Raw genomic sequence first — 21,646 nt, forward strand, 5'->3', positions numbered from 1 at the left:
AAATAATTCTGTAAATAGTGGTGGCAAGGGAAGGGAGCTGATGCATTTAGGAAGAGCAGAGACCCAGTTTTCAAATGTGCTTCAAACTTTTCTTCTGTTTTCATTTTCAAAGTGCCAGCAACTGATGAAGACTCTAATGGAGGTCGCTCACTTCAAACCTCATGTTTTCTGGGTATCGTTCCTTCCAAAATTCAAAGATCTGCTGCCACTATACTGTGTCACGCTCATCTCTCCACTCTGCATTTATTTATTTAGTTTGTTCTGCAACAGAATTATCATCCCTATTTTCCAATGACAACATTCAGTATAGTCTAGCATATTGACAAAATATACTTAGAAAGTATTAAGTAAAAAAATTCATTGAAATCAGCATGCCTAGGGAAATAAAACCAATTGAATGATGAGAATGATGAAGCTTTTAAAAGATGGCCAACTTATCTCTTTAGTCAGGGATATGACTAACATATGGGCTGTAAAATTATCTTACCCACTTTAGACTCATTTTCAGAATTAGTAACATACTAATTGTTCCGTTCAGTCACCAAATCTTTAAATATCTTCATATTTTATTAATCTCTCTAATTAGTCATCATTCTGACAATTTCTTCACCGGATTTAGAAATGTAATATTTATGATTATTTTTATATTGCTAGAAATGGTGCATCTGTGGAGCACAGCGGCTCACTGCCAGCCCTGCAGAAGCGTCAGCGTGCACATCAACACGGTGCTGCTAAAAGATTAATTAACGAGTTAGAGAAAAAAACTGTTAAGAAGCATCAAAGTTGGGAAACAACTTCGACAGACTGGAATAGTAAAGAAGTATACTGAGAAAACATATTGTATGATACAATTTATATAAAATTTAAAAAGAGGCCAAAGTAAATGGCAACAGAAATCAGAAAAGTAGTTACTTTTGGTTGGCAGGGACCAGGAAGGACCAGAGGCGCTTCGGCTCGAATGTCCTACGTCTTAGGAATATGCCCATTTCTTGAAGCTTCTTCAAGCTTGGCACTCCTAACCAGTATCTATATGTATGTTATGCTTTAATAAAAATTTCTCTAAAATATTTTGAATACTTAAAATAGCCTGTAAATATCATGGAATACAGTATTGATATTCTGATTTCAGCCTTACTTTAAGCAGTCAGTAACAGCAGAGGTCCTTTAAATTCTCAGGGTCTAAAATAATTTCTAACGTACTTTTTGACTTCAACGATAGTGGAAAAAACATGCATACATACATGTGTATGTGTATATATATGGCATGTACAATGGATAACACACACACAGCATGCTGCTCTCTTTAGTGGCTTGGGAAAAGTTACAAAGTATTTAAGTCACAGATGCAGACTCATAAGTGTAATAAATTTCTGGGAAATTTTTCAGATTTTGTTCAATGACTGTATACTTTAAAAATTCAATCAATTAAACTATTACAACATGCCCAGAATGCTCTATATAGATGACACATTATATATGTTATATTATATCTTAGATGATATATTAGACGTTATATTATGTTAACAAGAATAGATTTTGTGGTGAACTAGGTACAAATCAGAATAACTAAAATTACTATTGCTAGTCCAAGAAAATTATCATTTCAAAATGAATAAAAAAACCCAGCAGAAAACAAAGTTACTACGAGAATAAGGCAGTCTATGAGAATAAAATATTGAGAATCAAAGTATTTCAATTTTTGGTTCTGTTCACCGCATAACCCCCAAAATCAAACAAACGAAAACCAGTCAAATAAAACACGAACCAGATGGAAATTATAATTCAACACTGGACCTTGACCTAAATAATCTTAAATAAGCATTTGCAAATTTGAAAGAAAACCTCTAAATAATTAAAAAAACCCAGAAGAGAAAGATCAAACAAATGAACAAACAGGAAGATATGAAACGAGAGTGACAACCCAGTAAATAATTAGAGAAAGACAAAATCATCTTAGAAGTGAAGATTAGATTACAAAGTGGCCAAGGAAGAATGGATGGAAGTGAAAATATAATGAGGAACACCAAAGAAAGGTGTAAAAAGCCAAAAGGACATAAATAAAATAAAGAGATGTCAAAATGAAAGAAACTGATTGATATGTAAAATAGGTAAATTAGATCCAACATACATATAACTGAAGACATTGAAGAAAAACAGAACGGAATACAATTAATATTAAAAACTATTCAAGAAAATGTCCCAGAAATAAAAGAAGACTTGAAACTGCATTAAAAGGCCCACCATATATTTGTGATCTGAACCAGTCAACTCGGAGACATATACTTATAAACTATTTGACTTTAAAGATAAATTTAAAAAGTAATAATAAACTCCTGGGCCTCAAAGCTAAATGACCAAGTCACTCACAAAAGGAGAAAAATCAGACTGGCATCAGAGTTTGACAGCATTAAAGCAAGATATTGCAGTAGCATTTTAAAGAAACTTATATTCCAGAACTTAGGACCTCTTCTTGAGGAATCTTTTGTTATTCAAAGTAGGGTTCATGGCCCATAGCATTGGCATTATTTAGGACTTTGTAAGGAATGAGAATCTACACCCAAGAGGTCCAAATGATTAGTATGTCCATTATTGTTTGAGAAGCTCTGTACCAGAGAACAAGTTTCATAGGAAAATAGGTGAATAGAGAAACTGGCAAGGTAACTGACAGTAAGCACCAAAGAGATTTAACTGCTTATCTAGGACTGAAAAAAGATAAATGTAAATGCTGAATATTCTGACCAAGTAGAAACAATACAATAGAAATAATGAAAAGAGAAAGCAGAATATACCAACTAATTGTCAAACAAGTAATATTTAATCAAAACTGAAAACCCGAGTAGAAGAAATCTAAATAAAGGAAAAGGGAATTCAGGACATCATAGAAGGTGAAACTATAAAGGCACAAAACAAACATTCCTAAATTTCTCCCCATGAAAATAAAGAAATAGGCCATATAGAGAAAAAACACAGTAAATATAGCAATATCATAATGTGTGTGTGTGTGTGTGTGTGTGTGTGTGTGTGTGTTATATAAAATAACAGAAATGTTGAGACCAAACCCATCAGGCATCTCAATAAATACAAATGGGCTTAAACACACCAATTAAAAGTAAAATATTTCAAACTGTCTTGCAAGAAAATAATAATCAATTCTAGGCTGTATACAAGAGATATACCTAAACCAAAGTGACTCAGGAAGACTAAAAATAAAGGTGTACTGGGAAAACTTGGAAATATTAAGAAAGCAAGGGATATAATATAAACCAGACAAAACAGAATTTAGGTCAAAAAACATTAAAAATGACAAAGAATAACATTTATAATGTTAAAGGCCACAATTCAAAATGAATATATATAGTAGTTATCAGTCTCTATGCACCAAATAACATAGCAACTACATTTATAAACCAGAAACTACGGTAGATGCTTTGTAACAGGAGCACACTGCGTAATAAGAGACTTTAACACCGCTCTTAAACCAAGACAAGTGGACAAAAAGTAAGTAATAATTTAGAAGACTCAAACAACATGTTTAATAGGGTGGAGCTTATGGATACAGCTATTGATAACATTGCATGCTTATAATGGAGACTATATCTTCTCAAGTACACATGAAACATTCAAAAATATCCTATGTTCAGTCATAGAAAAAGTCTCAAACTTAAGTGCCATGTATGTATCTACAAGGCAAAATTTGAATGTTTGTAATGAAAACCTAAATGTACAATACTATTAATAAACTCCAGGCAAAAAGACAAAAAATAAGTCTATTGTCATGAGTATATGTATTCTAACTTTTGACTACAGCTACATGCTGATTAACTAATATTCAACTACAAGTTTATCTTTTTAAAAATCACCAAATACAAACTTTATGGTTTTTAATGACTCCACTAACTGACATCAACCTTAATTCTTTACTCATTAGAACACTGGAATTCTCAATCGTTCCCACTGTGCTGCTTTCCACTGCCCTTCTACAAATCCTGCTGATTCTAGAAGCATGAAGACTACCTTGTGCCTTTAAAAGCTTCACAGCAGTGGCATACTCCTTTCCATACAACTATCTGAATTTATGTGTGTAACTCACATTCTGAAATGGAGTTTGAAAACAACAAAACAAAACAGCTCACCATTTTTGTTCTTAAGCATGATCAGTGAATTCTCTAATGCCTGAGAACTACAGCTCACCTCATTAATTTCCTCTCATCAGGAACAATGATCAAGACAGGCAGCTCCTTTTATGCTGAAAAGGAAGTTTGAGGACTTAAAGAAAAGCCAAAGAAGCCTGCCTATCTTAACAGGTTCTTTTCAGAAAATCTCTGAAAGTTCAACTGTGAAATCTTCCTCGGAGCTTGAAAAGAGCCATTTGCTATATAAAATCAAATTTTAGATTAATTGGCATTAGGTTGTTTCATTCTTAATTACTTTTGAGAAAAATTACTTCTTTCATCTTGTAAACACATCCAAACAAAAGATTTTCCAAAACATCTTCTTCAATAAAATTTTTATATATCTTAAGATTTATTTTTTAATTTATATAGAGTAAAAATCACTCATCTGGGTGTACAGCTCTTTGAATTTTAACAAATGCACTGAGCTATGAAACCATCTCCATAATCAGGATACAAAACAGTTCCCATCCCTCCGCAAAATGCCCTTGTGCTGTACCTTCGTAGTCAAACGCTCACCTCACTCCTAATCCCTGGCAACCACCCTCAGTAAATTTTAATGTCCAAATTCAGACTGGATGCATATTACAACAATCTACAGGACAAAGCTAACAGCAAAGACAATGCAATGACCTCCCCCCACAGTCTCACTCACATGTCTGTCCTAAACCCTCGGTGGAAGAATACCACTGACCTATTGGAAAACTGCTCTTTTCCTTCATGGTTCCTTTTCCACAACGGATCACCATAAAAAATATTAATAAACTGTATTCTTTCTGTTCCAATCCCACCACCATTTTGTTGTGAAATACTCCCTCGCCCTGAGTTCCTTGCGCACCGATGACTATATCGATATGGACTTAATTATGAGCACAGATGGTGCCAATTAGTTTTTACGTGAAGGGTGGAAATGGAGAAGATAATGGAAGCACTACAACTTCCCTGCACATGTCACAGCTGGGGCCGCTGACAGCAGCTCGGGGATAATCGAACCTTTACATTCTACAGTTCATCTTCCACCTTGTGCTCAAGCTGCCAGAGGAAAAACTTGATCTTCAGACTCAGAATAGGCATAGCTTGTAAAATGTTCACGCATTCATATACACACACATACATACACACATGTGTACGTATGTAAACATGGTGTTTATATTCCTTCAGTTGGAAGATAAAGGTTTTTAACTAAAACCGGTAAGAAGTTGTTTTCTAGAAAGTAATGAACTTTCAAAATCTTTTCATGGTTTTTAACATTTTGGGAAAAAGTTCATTTTTAGTAACATTTCTAACACAATGAGATTAGGAACACATATTATTAATTAGAAAGAAATTATAGTGGTAATACCATTATCTTACATTTATAAGCACCTTGGAGTCTAAGAAATACTCTTACACAGTTTCTAATTCAATCTAGTCTTTGCAACACGGCACCTGGGGGGACACAAAACAAACTAAAGCCCCTCGCAGCTTCTGAGCTATAAAGTGGGGGAAAGGAGAAGGAACGCAGAAGTAACAACAAAAGAACTACTATAACATATCAAAATAACTAGAAAAATTATGAACTCGTCAAATTAATACCCCTTTACCAAATCCAATTAATTTATCAATGTCCATGATGCTAAAAAAAAAAAAAAAAAAAAGACATCCAAGTCTGGCCCAATTTTTGTAGGTGTGTTCCCCTCTGTAGTCTATCCCCTTGCCCCTAGGCCCTGGCAACCCCTGGTCTATTGTCTATCCCTATAGTTTGCTTTTTCCAAAACTGAAATGGAATCTACAGCATAGAGCCCTTCGAGCCTGGCTTCTTTCACTTAGCCTAACACATCTGTAACTGATCCCTACTGTCACTCGGATCGGCAGCTGATTCTTCGTTATTGCTGAGTGCTGTCCCACTGTACGGGTGCACCGCCTTGTTTATCCATTCGCCAGGTGAAGGACATATGGACTGTCTCCAATTTCGGGTGACTATGAATAAAAGGGTACTCTAAATGGCTGCATACAGGTTTTTGTGTGAACCTAAGTTCATTTCTCTTCAGTAGATATCAAGGAATGGAATTTCTGGGTCATACAGTAAGTGAATGTTTAACTTTAAAAGAAGATGCCAAAGTGTTTTCGAAGTGACTGCGCCTCTGTGCGTTCCGTCCAGCCATGTCTAAGAGTTCCAGGTGCTGCGCATCCTGACCAGCACTCATATTGTCATTTTTTTTTTCTTTTGACCATTCTAATAGGAGTGTAGTGATATCTCCTTGTGGCTTTAATCTACATTTTCCTAATGACCAGTGATGCTGAACTGACGTATTATATCGCCAGTCAATCTTGCGGATTGAAGTATATGGCTGGCCACACCTGACCCAATTTTGGATACAAAATTCCAGGGCAAAAGCAGTGATTCTTGAAATGAGACTTGGCTTAGAGTACTAATACAACATTTTGGGTTTGTGGTGGTGTTAACGTAGGAAAAGTTTCCTAAAGTAAACGGGATATTAAGCGGGGTCTAGATGTTGATAAACACGAATTTAAAGGCACTATTTTAATTGAGAGGAAAAAGCGAGGTGCTCGGCATATGGGTGAGGTCTCCTCAGAGAGCAAGAGTATCATTTATTATCTTTGTGTTTCCAGTGTAGACCAGAAACCCAGAAAGCGTATTAAGTGGAAATAAAATAAGTTATGTGACGGCACAGAAGGATAACTTAAAGAACAGGTCTTTAAGAACAATTATTCTGGCAGTTTTGTATTTCTGGCAGAAGAAATAAACCGTAAGGACGTAGGTATAAAGAACTGGGACCTACAGAAACTGAAAAAGAACTGTAGAAACTGAAAAAGCAAGGTGGATTTGAGGCGATGGAAAAGAGGTCTTGGCAGACCCCAGCTGGTCTTCGGTACGGATGTAACAGAACAGAGACACCTGGAGGCTGCTGGGACCACTGAGACAGGGAAGGGCGGGGGTGTGGTACAGGGTGGAAGACGGCCGATGCTGTCCGCAGGCACAGGGGTCAGGCTCCACACGCACAAACCCATTCCGCCCTCTGCACAACCCCACGCAGCGACTACGACCTAGGACGGAGAGGCTTGGAAGTTCGATCTCACAATGATGAATTAGATTTCCAACCTATTCATTCTGACATTATCACTGGAATGGCCAGGTAGAGTTTACATTAGTAAAGGGAAATGAATAATGCAGTTCTGCCTCTGAGCGTGTTAAAAGAGACCGTTTTGGAATGAAATGGAAATGGAGTGTAAAATTTCTGCAGTGAGCTGAGCCCTCCATCACTTTCCCCGCCCACTGTCCCTCATCACTCAATTCATGCTCTTCGCTCTCCCTAAGAAAACCCACATGGTCTCCAATTTCACCATTCCCATGCTCGCTCCCGCTGGCGGAGCTGCCCCAATGTCTCCCTCTTCCTTCTCAAAAGGGTCCCCTGCCATACAAGGCCTCCCCTCATGTATTCCCCTTGGATTTGATACATCTCAACATTCCATCCAATACTATAAACAGTGGAATTTTCTTATGTTCTGAAACTCTAATTTCGATTTTCTGAAGCAAAACTTGCTTTCCATCTTCGGGAACAAAAATGGACACCAAAATGTTTATCTCCCCATCCTCTGAAGAAATAAAACAGAAAAGCAGAGAAAGGAGGCAAGTTTGGCTTACTGGTTTATGTATCCGAAAGGGAAGTTCACTGTCATGCAGGGAGGAGGTTAGCAGGTAAATCCAGGGGGAAGCCAATGCACTGAGCGGTGTGTGTGCGTGGAGCGCATGCGCGGGGACGTAACGGGAGATGGCAGAGGGGGCAGGTAACTGACAGAGGCCTTGAAAGCACTGAGAGGAGACCGGAGTAGCAGTCCTCAAAGATGAGTAACCCCAGTGATTTTATTGCCTTTGGATATTTGGTGTATTTACATTTGAATATGGATACACATGATGTTCTGCGATTTCACTTTAAAGAAATTTGAAATTACATGATGTTCTGCGATTTCACTTTAAAGAAATTTGCAATTACGACTTAAGAGTGCAAAGGAACTGTTGAGTTTTCTAATTCTTAATCCTTGTCCAATTCTCTTCTGAAAATAGCTCCATTCTGAATACAGACTGATCTCCTTCAGATGTGAGAGACTTGCCTTTTCCTAAACTTTCTAGGCCAAGAAACAAGGTTGGGTTAACCACTGTTGATACCTTAAAAGAATGCAAATGAATTTGTAAAAACTGGATGTCAACAAATTTATATTTAAAGGGACCGTGTACTAACCATCAGTTTGGAGAGCACTGGGTTCTTGAACAATACAAATATTTCCCATTAATTGACAAACTTAAAACCTGGGCCCCTACAGACATATGAAAAGATGCTCAATGTCACTAATCATCAGGAAAATGCAAATTAAAACCACAAGGCGATATCACTTCACACCTGTCAGAATTGCTATTACCAATAAATCAACAAACGACAAGTGCTGGCGAGGATGTGGAGAAAAGGGTACCCTCATGCACTGTTGGTGGGACTGCAAACTGGTGCAGCCACTATGTAAAATGGGGTAGAGGTTCCTCAAAAAATTAAAAATAGAACTACCTTCTAACCCAGCAATCCCAATTCTGGATCTATCCAAAGAAATCCAAAACACTAATTCGAAAAGACATGTGCACCCCTGTGTTCACCGCAGCATTATTTACAACAGCCAAGAAATGGAAGCAAACTAAGTACCCATCAATAGACAATTGGATAAAGAAGATGTGGTACATATACATAATAGCCATAAAAAAAAAAATGAAATCTTACCATTAGCAACAACATGGATGGATTTAGAGGGTATAATGCTAAATGAAATAACTCAGAGAGAGAAAGACAAATTCTATATGATTTCACTTGTATGTAAAGAAAAAAATCTAAAGAACAAAATAAGCAAAACAGAAGCAGACTCATAAATACAGAGAACAAGTTGATGGTTGCCAGATGGGAGAGGGGTTGGGAGAGTGGGTGAAAAACGTGGAAGGATTAAGAAGTACAAATTGGTAGTTACAAAACAGTCACGAGGATGTACAGTACAGCACAGAGAATGTAATCGATAATACTGTAATAAGGAGGTATGGAGCCAGGTAGACACTAGACCAACTGGGGGGAATCACTTCATAAATTATGTAAATGTCTAACCACTATGCTGTACACCTGAAACTAATATAAAATAATATTGACAGTCAACTGTAATTGAAAAAAAAATTTTAATGAGAAAAAAAATAGCTGGGCCTCCTAATTCCATACTCTCCAAGGACAGAAGAAGCTAATTTAGGTGGCACACCTGGGATCAGTAATTCCTTAGTTAATCGAAAAAGTTAACTAAAATGAGAAATCATAAAAAATGCATGTTTTTAATATTTTATTTTAGCAAACATTGAAATGTACGTTTACTCAAAACTTTTTTAATGTATGACCAAGGTCCTTTCCTTTGAGTAGGATCCAGTGATGGTGTTTCCCATTGTCTTCCCTGCATAAATAACACGCAAAAGACAAGGTCAATGATTCCCAGGTTTGTTTTCTTTAAAGAAGAGTGAAAACGTAAAGACACTTGTGAAGCAATGTGAAAACAGAATCTGGAAGCTGTCCATATTTTTATGATTTTCCCCTAATCTTTTATAATTGCCTCATCTTTACTCAATCTGATAGAAATTTCTCTTTATGGAGTCTTTCCAAAGATTGTCACAGAAACGGAGGCTCTTCCTGTTTCAGCACACATATTTCATCAGTTTTCATTCCATTTAATTAAATTATGCCAATTACAGTAACAAGAATACCACACATCAACAGATTTGGGAAGAAAATGCCTCTTGGTGAGCACTTAACTCAGTGAGTGAACCCGCTCCCCATAGCCCCCACCCAGCGGGCTGGGAGAGCGATGCCAGTCTGGCTCCTGTCACGAGGGGATGGAGGAGCTGGGTCACCTGGGGAAGGTAGGGGAAGGTAAGAAAAGCGGCCTTCTGCTGCACTGTGATTTATCTCTTGGAAGGTACTGTAGGGAGCATCTCTAAAGCCAGGGTTATACCCTTAGAAACGCTGGGCTTTAATTATTCCCACGTAATTAAGAGAACACAGCAATGTTTCATTTGGATAAAACTGAAGAGGAGGACAGCCCATAGAAAGACCAGAAAATTACCGGGAGTATCACAGGAATAGAGAAAACCAAAGGAAGAAGAAAAAAACTCAGTTCAATAATTCCATTCAAAAGTACCCTAATCCAAAAGGCAAAAACCTTATTTACTTCCCCCAATGCATGCTCTGACACTGGGAAGTGGTGACCATGAATAGCTGGTTTAGGTTCCTTTCTGGGCAAGTTTTTAAACTGAATTCTTAGAATTTAATCACACCTGTCAATTAGGTGAAGAGACTACTATGAGAACAGATATTTTTTTCTAAAACAATAATAACTAACAAATACTGAGTAGTTAATCTTGCCGAGCACTACAGTGAGCACACTGAATGCATTTATTCAGTTATCCTCATATCAGGGGTAGGTACTGAACTCATTCAAAGACATATAACTTGTCAAAGGTAGAGCCAGGATTTGAACCCAGAGTCCCTGTTCTTAACTACTGTGATATACTGCCTAATTCAGTTCACTTTGTCTTATAATAATTTTAATATTTTGCCTAAGGGTTTTATTAGTATACTTCCCAAAAGAACATCAAAGTCTTTAATTATAAAGTTGAAGTTAATTCTTAAATAACCACCACTATTTGTTCACTGAAAAAAAAACTAACTGTATGTGACTCATTCATTCATGAACAAACATTTAACAAGCCATTGTTTGATCACTTGAAAACAAAGAGTTAAAACAATATAATGGACATTTCTCAGTCATTGAATATTTACTGTGTGCCTATCCTTGCCTACGCTCCCAGGAGCTAACTCTGGCGGAAGGAACACATGAGCGCTCTGCAGTTTTAGTGCAAATGGCAACCTGCAGGAAGTGCTTGGGGATGTCCAAGGGTGGCATGGCAGCCGGGGAGGCGAAGGGGAAAAGGAGATTGCATAGAATCTGATATTCAACCGAGGCATTTCTTCTGTAAGCCGTGGAGATTCGCGTAAGGGCTGTAGCCAAGGAGAAATAGGATCAGAATTCATCTTGGAACAAGCACTTCGGAAGCAGAGAGCATGAAAACTAGGAGGCTAGGGAGTGTCTGCTGTAAAAGGCCAGGTGAGAACCATGGACTGTGCACTTGAAATAAGTACATTATATGGTAGCTGAATTAAATCTCAATAAAGCTGTTGAAAAAAACAAGTCTAGATGAGAAATGGTGAGAGCCTGAGTTCAAACCATGCCAGTGGTAAAAAAGGAAGAGAAACCAAAGAGAGATTCAGAAGTCAGAATCAGCAAGACTGGATGCGTGATGGGTGGGGTGGGAGGTCGGGCTGGACTCAGCTGTGAGAACAAGATTGGGAAAAGAGAAGAAAAATAAAGTCATATCATGGATGGAAACAGACACGTAGAAACATACAAACAAGAAACTGTAACACAAAACCAATTTAGTTTTATTATGGAAAATCAAGCCCAGGCAATACGTCAGTGAGCTGACAAAGCCACATGAGCCAACTGCTAAAGGATTAACTCATTAACAGCGGTGGTACGGTGACACCTTTTCACTCTCTCCTCTGCTTCAGACCTAGTGCCCATCACTTCTGCGTACATTACCAACGCCCTCATTTCATACCTGAGGAAACCGAGACACAGGGATTAAGAGGAAGAGCTGAGATTCTAATTTGGCTAACTCCTGACTCTGACACCACAAGTTACTCTTCTGTTGCCACACTGCCTGCTTAACCAATAATGCTGATAATTATAAAGATAAGAAAAGCTTCATTCAGCAATTGCTGAGCAGTTAGAACTGCAGCTCATATACCATGCTCTGCAACCAAGTGCCCAGCTCCGTGTTCGGCATTTCACATGCGCGATCTTGTCTATATCTTGCCCTGTAAGAGTGGTAACAAGACCTGCAATTTATTAAGTACCTGCGCAATGCTAGACACCTGTGTCAGGGTTACACACATGTCATTTCTACTCCTCAGAGCATCCATGCAAAGGAAGCAGCACTGGCCTCAATCTGCATCAAGGAAACAGATTATAAGACAAGGTGATTGTCCCAGGGCCACTACGTACTATGAGGCAGTGCAGGGTTAGACTCTCCCCAGTTTGAAATATCCATGTGTAGATATTATAGATGTAAATATAAATCAGAGACAGAGCAAGCAGATGTGTGGCAAAATGTTCAAAACAGTGACTCCTAACAAAGGGTATATAGGAATTATCTGTATTGTGCAGCAACTTTTAAGTCTGAAACTATTTTTTTAAAAAACAAAAAAATAAACCCTGTGAGTCAAGGCATAAAAGAACCCTAAGGGCTTGGTCTGTTCTCAGAAGACATCTTTAGTCATTACAAACAGATGAGAACCAATTCCGTTAATAAGCAGCTCTAAAAAAAAATTACCTAACTTACTTGTTTTAAAAAAAGAAACTGCAATTAAGTGATATTTTTAAAACTACCAATTAACCATGCACGGTGCCGACTGCTTGCTGGTCACTAAGAACTGATGATTAGAAATGCAGTGTAACTTCTGGGGTGAGGAGTTAATTCATTTGCACCTTAGAAAAAGAACAGCTTTTAGTAGGTGAACTGTTAGTATTCAATATGTCTGACTGATACATCTTGCCAAATTTAGAATTAAAATAAAACTGTAAATGCATTAAATGTTAAAATGAAATATTATCAAACATTCAATTTTTAGAGGATTTTAGGGCATTTCTATCTTTTAGGTTTTGGAAATCTCCGCATAGTCCTGCATTTAAAGTGATTCTTTGCTTGAAATTACGGACTGAATTAAATTTGTCTCAAAAGTGAGGATGATGATTACTATTTAAGAGAAATTATTTGGATGCTGATTTAATCCTGTGGGCTGGGCTTTATGACACTGACAATATTTGACTATTTTAAAGCTAGAAAATGGCATTTTCATATGGTTCCATCTATTGTTTCATACACTGGTAGGCTATTCTACTCTTGATCAGTCTATAAAGTGAACACGCATTAGAGTACACAGATGTTATAAAGTTATATACCTGAAATTTATAAATGTTATTAACCAATGTTATCCTAATAAATTTAATTTTTTTAAGGTGAAGATATAGTAGTTTTAAAAGGCAACACTAGATGGCAGTAAATACACAAAAGTTGTAATACATGACAGTTACTAGCATTAAGGTAATGATCATTTTTGCTTTTTACTCGATTTTATGTTGCACTAAATCAAGTTAAAAAAAACACTTAAATAACAAAAACATAAAGAATAATTACAGTTTCCTGGCTTCAAAATGCGAACCATAAAAGCTATCGAAATTATCAATATCCACAATTTAAATATGAGAACACTACTCTCAACATCAACTTTATAAAATTGTTATGTTTTCTAAGTCTTCTTTTTTAAAAAAATTCTAATCACATAAATGTACTTTAGATGTTAACTTACTTTAGAGGGGAAAAAAACCTTTAAAATAAAATAAACTGCTTTTTACATCAGATGTTAAGTTTACACAAGAATTTACTTTATATATATTTATGGCTTATTTATCATGGCTTTTTGAATTAATGAAATTTCTACTCTTTTAGGGGCCACAAATGAATATAGGAAAGTAAGACATGACATTATTTATTTGATATGCTACTAGCAAACATTTTTTAAAGTCAATAAAAACTAAAACTTTATCTAGACTGCAGGAAAAAAATAGAGAATAAAATATAATTTTAAGATTTTACTCCCCTATTTGAAAAGACACTGAGGATCAAAGAGAAAAATCCTATAAACAGAAACATGTTAATTTGATCCACTGATAATTTTGATGAATTTTCTGTAACAGTCTGAATTAGAATTTCAGTATGATTTTTCAAACTTACAAGATAATACACCAAAAACTTATATTTTCTAATTTATTCATAAACTTTTCACTTTTTGGATTCATTACAAGACCAGATGGCATTCAGCACAGGTCTTAGCAATACTAGAATAAAACTGTCTAATTTACTAATTTTTTGGTTATTTCTAACACTTTCTCTGAGCTTGACTTTGTTCCGATACACAAAATTCTCAATTTAGAAACCAAAGCTAGGGTCCTCTAAAATGTACGAAAGTCAACAAAGTAAAAATAAATCTTTAAATATACTAAAGTGATAGAAAAAGAGAATTTTAATACCACTCTGTGCCAATATAACACAACTTTTGATCAATAGTTTAAAAAAATCAGAAAATAAATAGCTATAGTTACTACAAATACTTTAAAACAAACACACAAGCAAATAGCCAAAACAATCTTGGAAAAGAATAATTAAGTTCGGCATCTTACACTTCCTGATTTCAAAATGTATTACAAAGCTACGGTAATCAAAGCAGTATGGTACTGGCATAAAGATAGATATTACTTATTACTAGATATTACTCCAAATTCATCAAGCTTTATACATTAAATATGTATAATAGATAGATATTACTCCAAATTCATCAAGCTTTATCCATTAAATATGTACAGTTTTTTGTATGTCAATCATACCTTAATAAAATGGTTTTAAAAAAGTATAGATACATAGACCAATGGAATAGAACAAAGAGCCTAGAAATAAACCCTCACATATATGTTCAAATGATTTCCAACAAGGGTGCCAAGATCACTCATCGTGGAAAGGACTGACTTTTGAACAAATGATCTGGGAAGACTGGAGATGGATGGTGGTGATGAATACACAACAATGTGAATGTATTTATCAATGCCACTGCGCAAGACCCTTAAAAACAGTTAAGAGGGTACATTTCATATGATTGTGTTTTTTACCACAATTAAAAATTTTAAAAGAGGCTAAAATGGTGAATTTATGTTATGTACACTGAACCACAATTAAAAACAGAGAAACTGAAAGAGCAGCACACGTGCAGTTATTACAACCTCCTCACACCCCTCACGCTCACCCCTTCCTCTGACTTAGTCTGGGTTAGCTCCATATTAGTAATTATCTCCATATTAATTACCATCGATATCATTATAGTTATCTCCTCATAAAAAATACATGCACACCAAAAGAATCACTCTGCTCTTGTATTTAGCCTTGGTAACCAAAGGAAATACTTCGTGTTTAGAGGTCTAAGTCTAGGAAGTAATGAAATAATCTAAAACATTGCTGCATTCTGGCTCATGTGGATTAGTTTTAAGAAGAAAAACACCTTTTTTTCTATGTCATGACAGACACCAAATCAGCCCATGGCTGTGCTTTTGTCTCTCATCCTTTAGGTTGTCAGGTACCCCTAACTTAATGCTAGGAGTAGCTCACAATGGGGTCAGAATTTGCAGTGACAAGTCTCTGCCAGCATGGAAGAATACCTTTCAAACTGCTCTGAGAAATCAAGGTTAGGTCACATCCAGGCATTCCCAAAATAAGCTGCAGAGGTCCCACGACTGCTGTTTTTGGATGAAATTTGTGGATATCTCCTCCAGTGTTATCACAGGCCATTCACTTGGTACATCGTTTATACTGCCTAGTTGCATCTCTTGTAAATGTACTATACGTGTGTGTGTGTGTGTGTGTGTGTGTGTGTGTGTGTGTGTGTGTGTGTTAAATATGCATATCTTCTCAACTACATTTAGAAGCAGAGTTCTTGAGGACAAAAATAAAATGACGGCTTTGTCTTCCTTTAGCACCAGATTCAGGATTATACACACCAGCTCTCAATATTGAGTGTAATTTAATTAAAGAATAAACAGATAAACAGGAGGAACACTTGCCACCTTGTGTTCTCTTAGCAAAATTTAGGAAATATTATAAACTAACATGTAGTCATAATTAATACTGAATATGAAGTTATCAAAAAAGGAATAATATCCATTTTTCCTTTTTAAATAAGAAAAACTAAAATGCCCATTTCCTAACAGCTTAATTTATCAATTTAACATTCATCTAAACAATGAACTGCATACCTACCGTGTTTTACTATTCTAGGGAGTGGTCTTGTTTACTGAGATGAAGAGTGGACATCAACCTGCTCTCATGAAGCTGACAGTTCACAGGAGAGACAGACATTGAATAAATAAGCCTACAAGAGGGTGCAAGGCTTCTAAGTGGGATAAATGTCACGGAGGAGACAAATACAAGGCATCATGAATCGAACAGAAAGATCTAACCAAGATAGAGGCATCGAAAGGCCTGGGAGCCCAGCGATATCTGAGCTAAATCTAATGAACAAAAGTGTGTTAACCAGGCCCAAAGAGAGGACTTTGTACGAGCAACGGTCTTATGCTGAAGAGATAAAAAAGGTTAATAAAAAGAAAATGAGGACTTTTGCTTCTGGAAACAGTAGAAGTACTTTTCACTACTACACCTGCTAAGCACAACTGAAAACCACAGACACCATATATAAAATAAACATAAGAAAACTCTGAAAGGTAGAAAGAAGAAAGCAGACTGACTAGGGACCCAGGACCAAAGAAACAACATGGGAGTGAGTCCCTAGGGTTTTCTCTTTACTTCATATAGTCCAGATTAAGTGCTGAGGAAACTGGCAACCCAGAAATGAAAATGGGTACACACACACACACACACACACACAGCCAAGCGAAGAAAAGCCCAATCTCTCTAGACAAAGGACAGAAAAAGGGACTGGCTAGATAGAAAATTTTAGACAAGAACCACTCTGCTACAGCCAAACACCACAGAAATACTGTGGCTCCACCCCCCTCAGACCAGCAAATTCCCAGAGGCTCTCGCCAGCCTATAACAAGGAGCCTAATCTCAGCAGAGAAGGCCAGGTAGGGAGTCCAGTCTTCCACTCCCGCTGAATGGTAACAAGCATACCCGCCACCTTGTCAGTTGGAGACTACATACAGAACTTGGACTTCCACCCCCCACCTGGCAGTAATGAATTCGCTTTCTGCTCCCTAGTGGGGCTGTGTCATAGGAAGTCTAGAAGAGAGTCAGAACTTTCACTGCCACCAATAGTAGGGAGGCCATCCCCTTTCGTAGTGTCCACGGAGGCCAGGTGGGAAGCAGTAATGAGGTACGTGCACCCCTCCCAGCGAGAGAAGTATCAGTGAGGCTTAGAAAGGGGCCAGAACTCCCACCCTGTGCAGCAGCAATGAAGACCCCCCTCCAACCAGGTGACAATGGAATTCAAGTGAGGATCCTAGACCTGTACCACCAATTGGCAGTAACAGGGGACACACCATCCCCCTTATCCTCACACCAGACTGAGTGGTGTCAAAGGAGGCCTGCAAAAACACAAGGTTTAGGTGAGACCCAGAGTCTCACAGCAATACCCAACATGTCCAAGTTTCAATCAAAACCCACTCATCATAACAAGAACCTGAAAAATCTCAACTCGACTGAGGAGATACAATCAGTAGACACCAGTACGAGATAAGATGGATGTTGGAATCATCTGAGAAGGGTTTAAGGCAGCCATGTTATGGACTGAATGTTTGTATCTCTCTCCAATCCATATGATGAAGCATTAGGAGGTAGAGCCTTGGAAGGTAATTAGGTTGAGATAAGGTCAAGACAGTGGATCCCCATTATGGGATTAGTGGCCTTAGAAAAAACACACCAGACAGCAAGACAGTAGCTGTCTGCAAGCCAGGAGGAAGGCTCTTACCAAGAACCGAATCTATCAGCACCTTGATCTTGGACTTCCCAGACTTCAGAACTATGAGAAATACATCATCTTATTTATTAGCAGCCTAAGCTGACTAAGACAAGTCATTGTAAAAATGCTTCAACAATCAAGTACAAATCCTCTTGAAACAAACAGAAAACTGGAAAATCTCAGTAAAGAACAGAAGTCATAAAAAAGAACCAAATGGAAATTATAGATATGAAAAATGTAATAACAGAAATTTGTAAAAACTCAGTAGTAAAGTGGAAGTGACATAGGATAGAATCAATGAACTTGAGGACCCAATCTGAACAACAGAGAGAAAATTGAAAAAAAAAACAAAACAAAAAAAAAAACTGAACAGAGCCTTAGGGACCTGTACAAAAGACCCAACATTCATATCATCAGAATCCTAGATGGATGGATGGATGGATGGATGGAAGGACAGAAGGAAGGACGGAAGGATGGAAGGAAGGAAGGAAGGATGGAAGGAAGGATAATGGAGAGGCAAACCAGGATTTTTGTTTTCTTTGAAATGACTGTAGTTTCAATAAATTCCTTTTGAAGAAATAATAGCTGAAAATTTCCCAAATTTGGTGAAATAATAAACCTACAGATCTAAGAAGCTGAGCAAATCCCAAACAGAATAAACCCAAATAAATCTACACTAAGACTCACCATAATTAAACTTCTGAAAACTAAAGATAAAGAAAAAAAAAACTTGAAAGCATCCAGAGTAAAGGACACATTATGTACAGAACACCAGTTTGAATGACAGCATATTTCTCCTCTAAAACTATGGAGGCTAGAAAGAAATACCAAAATATTTTTCAATTGCCAAAAGGAAAGAACAATAATTCACAAGTTCTATGTCTAGTGAAACTATCTTTCAAGAATGAAAGAAGAAAAAAAAGGTCTCAAATAAGGAAAAGCTAAGAGAATTTGTCACTAGCAGATTTACCCTTAAAGACAGGCTAAAGGAAGTTCTTCAAACATAATGGATACTGTATTGATTGCCAACGGCTGCCATCATAAAGCATCATGAACTGGAGGGCTTAAAACACAGAAATTGATAGTCCCACAGTCTGAAGACCAGATGTCTGAAATCGAGGTGTTAGCAGGGCCATGCTCCCTCTGAAAAGTGGGCGAGAATCCTTCCTTGGCGCTTCCTGTGTTCTGGTGGTTGATGGCAACCCTTGGTGTTCCTTGGCTTGCAGCTAAAGTGCTTCAGCCTCTACCTCCCTCATCACATGGCACAATTCTCCCCTGTGTTTGTGTCTCGTCTCTTCTTATAAGGACACCAGCCATACTGGATTAAGGGTCTACTCTACTCCTGGATCATTTTAACTAATTGCACCTGCGACAACTCCACTTCTGAATAAGGTCACATTCTGAGGTGCTGGGGGTTAGGACTTCAACGTATCTTTTGGGGAGACACAATTCAATCCATAACAGAAATTACAAAAGAAAAGGTTACACACTGTATGATTCCATTTGTAGAACAGTCTCGAAATGACAAAATTATGGAGATGGAGACAGATTTGTGGTTGACAAGGGTTAGGGATGGTGGGTTGAGGGGTAGGTGTGACTATTAGGGGGCAGCAGGGGGGAGATCTTTACGGTGATGGAGATGTGTCTGGGGGTGGTAGTTAAATGAATCTACACATGTGATAAAATGGCAAAGAAATACACACACATTGCACCAATGTCAACTCTTGGATTTGACAGCATCTGACAGTTACGTAAGATTGGGACAAATTAGGTGGAGGGTGCATGGGAACTCGGTACTATCTTTTTAACTTTCTCTAAATTATAATTCTTTCAAAATAAAAAGCTTAAATAAAAATTAAAGTCACAATTACAGGGTAATAATTTAAATTTTCTGTGGATAGCCCAAGGTTTTTCCTCATAAGGATTTTTTTGAGACTTGACTTCTGCTGTAGTCTAAGAAACCAGTTTAGATATCAATGGTAAAACAGATGTTTTAATATTATATGAAGAAACAACAACAACAAAAAAACTTGAGAGGAGGCATAAGGGTTAGAACCTAGAAGCAACAACAAAAGTATCTCCTAAAATTTACAGATTAAGTGAATCTGTGAAGATTAGATTAGCAAAACCAGCCTGCAACACTTGCCATCAACCATCCGCAGGACAGTCCCACGGGCCGGGAAATCTCCCAAATGAAGTAAGGAGAACTGGGCCCTAGATAGCTGGTTAAGATGATCACCAATACAAAAGAAGGAGTAGCCTGATCAATGGGAATATACAGAAGACTGGACCAGCCAGAAATCCTGAGAAACTGAAGGCAAAATCGACAAGCGGGCAGTACTGAACTCATCCGGCATTGCTCAGAAGCTGGTGACGGACACCAAGCTCTGTGTCACGACACGGCTCTGCTTGGTTTGGGGCAGGGATGGTTTTCGGATTTTCTGTGTCTCTCAAGACTATTACACTCCTCTTGATCTGGTTCCAAATTTACCAGGAAACCTGATAACTGATTCCACTTTTACTTCAATGCTGGTGGTCATGGTCATTGGAAAAGTATCTCCTTCTGGTAAATTAACTACCTGGCACTCTGGTTGGTCCCTTGTGAGTCTTGTTAGTTTTAAGTGTAAGTCAGTCTCAAAAGCTTAATTAGATTTGGATGCACTGGCAAAGACAAGTTCCTAGATCTGCAAAGTTCAGGGCCATAGCCTGGATCAAGAAGGTACACTCAGCCTGGCCACCTGCTGTCTAAGTGCCTCCGTTCTGTTCTCACATTTCCACAGGTAATAAACTAGCCTTGCAAATAGCCCTCCAAAAGCCTATCCAATTCATAAAATTCAAAACAGGCCTACTTTTATCTGTCAAAGCCATTCTCTTTCCCCTCCTACTCACGGCTGTCTAAAATCATTCCCCAAAGTGCATATTCTACATATAGCTTCGATCGTGGACACTGATTCCTATTAAATATGGTAAAAAAAGCAAATAGAGCAAAGCAGAATATATTTCTTTAGCCACTACTGGAAATGTACAAGTTCAGGATTTCTGGTCAGCCATGAGTCCTGAGGCCTTAGATATATGAGTCACCACTGCTCTACAATCCTGCTAAATTTTGCTTTAATAAATTTTTACAACTGTTCTATTTTTAAGTATTGAAATATTTTTAAGGTCACAATATTCCTGACAACCATAACCACTAGCAACAAAAAAATTCTTGCAAATTCTTCCATGTGTGATTGGTAAGTGCTTCATTTTCAAGATGTTATAGTAATCCATATTCAGAAATATGATAAAACGAAAACCTAGGACAGCTAGCTTGTACTTTGTGAAATTATGAGTCCTCCTACACATTACAGTACACTTTGGAGTTTTAGAGTGTTTTATGATGAATTCCACACCTGTTGCAAATGAGACTTAAATCATTCTCAAAAAGCATCTCTTAGGATTGATTTGCTTGAGAAAGTAGAAGTGACAGATGCCCAGAATAGATTTTAAAAAACATTAAATCTACAGAATTCTATTTCATATAGGATTTATCTACTCAGCACTGGATGGACCAGCACAATGGCTGGAAAAATCACTTTCCTGTTTGCACCATGGTGACTATTTTTCACACACAGGCGATACCCAGGAACGCACAGCCTCAACCCTCACGTCCTCCCATCACCGGAACCGTTTTGCTTTCTTACTGATAAATGTTGCTAAATTGCCAGTCACTGAGAGCCAGGGACATCACTGCTTTAGAATAATGAAGCCATCTGATGTAGAAACTATTTAAAACAGGTTTAAATTTTCACTTACCTCTGCTGCTACTACAATCAAAATAAG

At 37.5% G+C, this 21,646-nt stretch overlaps 1 protein-coding gene across 3 annotated transcripts in view; it reads right to left on the reverse strand.

Moving 5' to 3' along the window:
- The window catches only part of ANO10 (anoctamin 10), a 159,230-nt gene that overhangs the window by 94,675 nt on the left and 42,909 nt on the right, over positions 1-21,646 (reverse strand). For all 3 annotated transcript variants that reach the window (XM_015591691.2, XM_015591692.2, XM_015591690.2), the window contains exon 11: positions 21,620-21,646. This exon is cut by the window's right edge and continues 90 nt beyond it. In XM_015591691.2, coding sequence (XP_015447177.1) covers positions 21,620-21,646 — 27 coding nt within the window. The remainder of the gene's footprint in view (positions 1-21,619) is intronic.

This window comes from Pteropus alecto, unplaced genomic scaffold, assembly GCF_000325575.1.
Source record: "Pteropus alecto unplaced genomic scaffold, ASM32557v1 scaffold156, whole genome shotgun sequence".
NCBI lineage: Eukaryota > Metazoa > Chordata > Mammalia > Chiroptera > Pteropodidae > Pteropus > Pteropus alecto.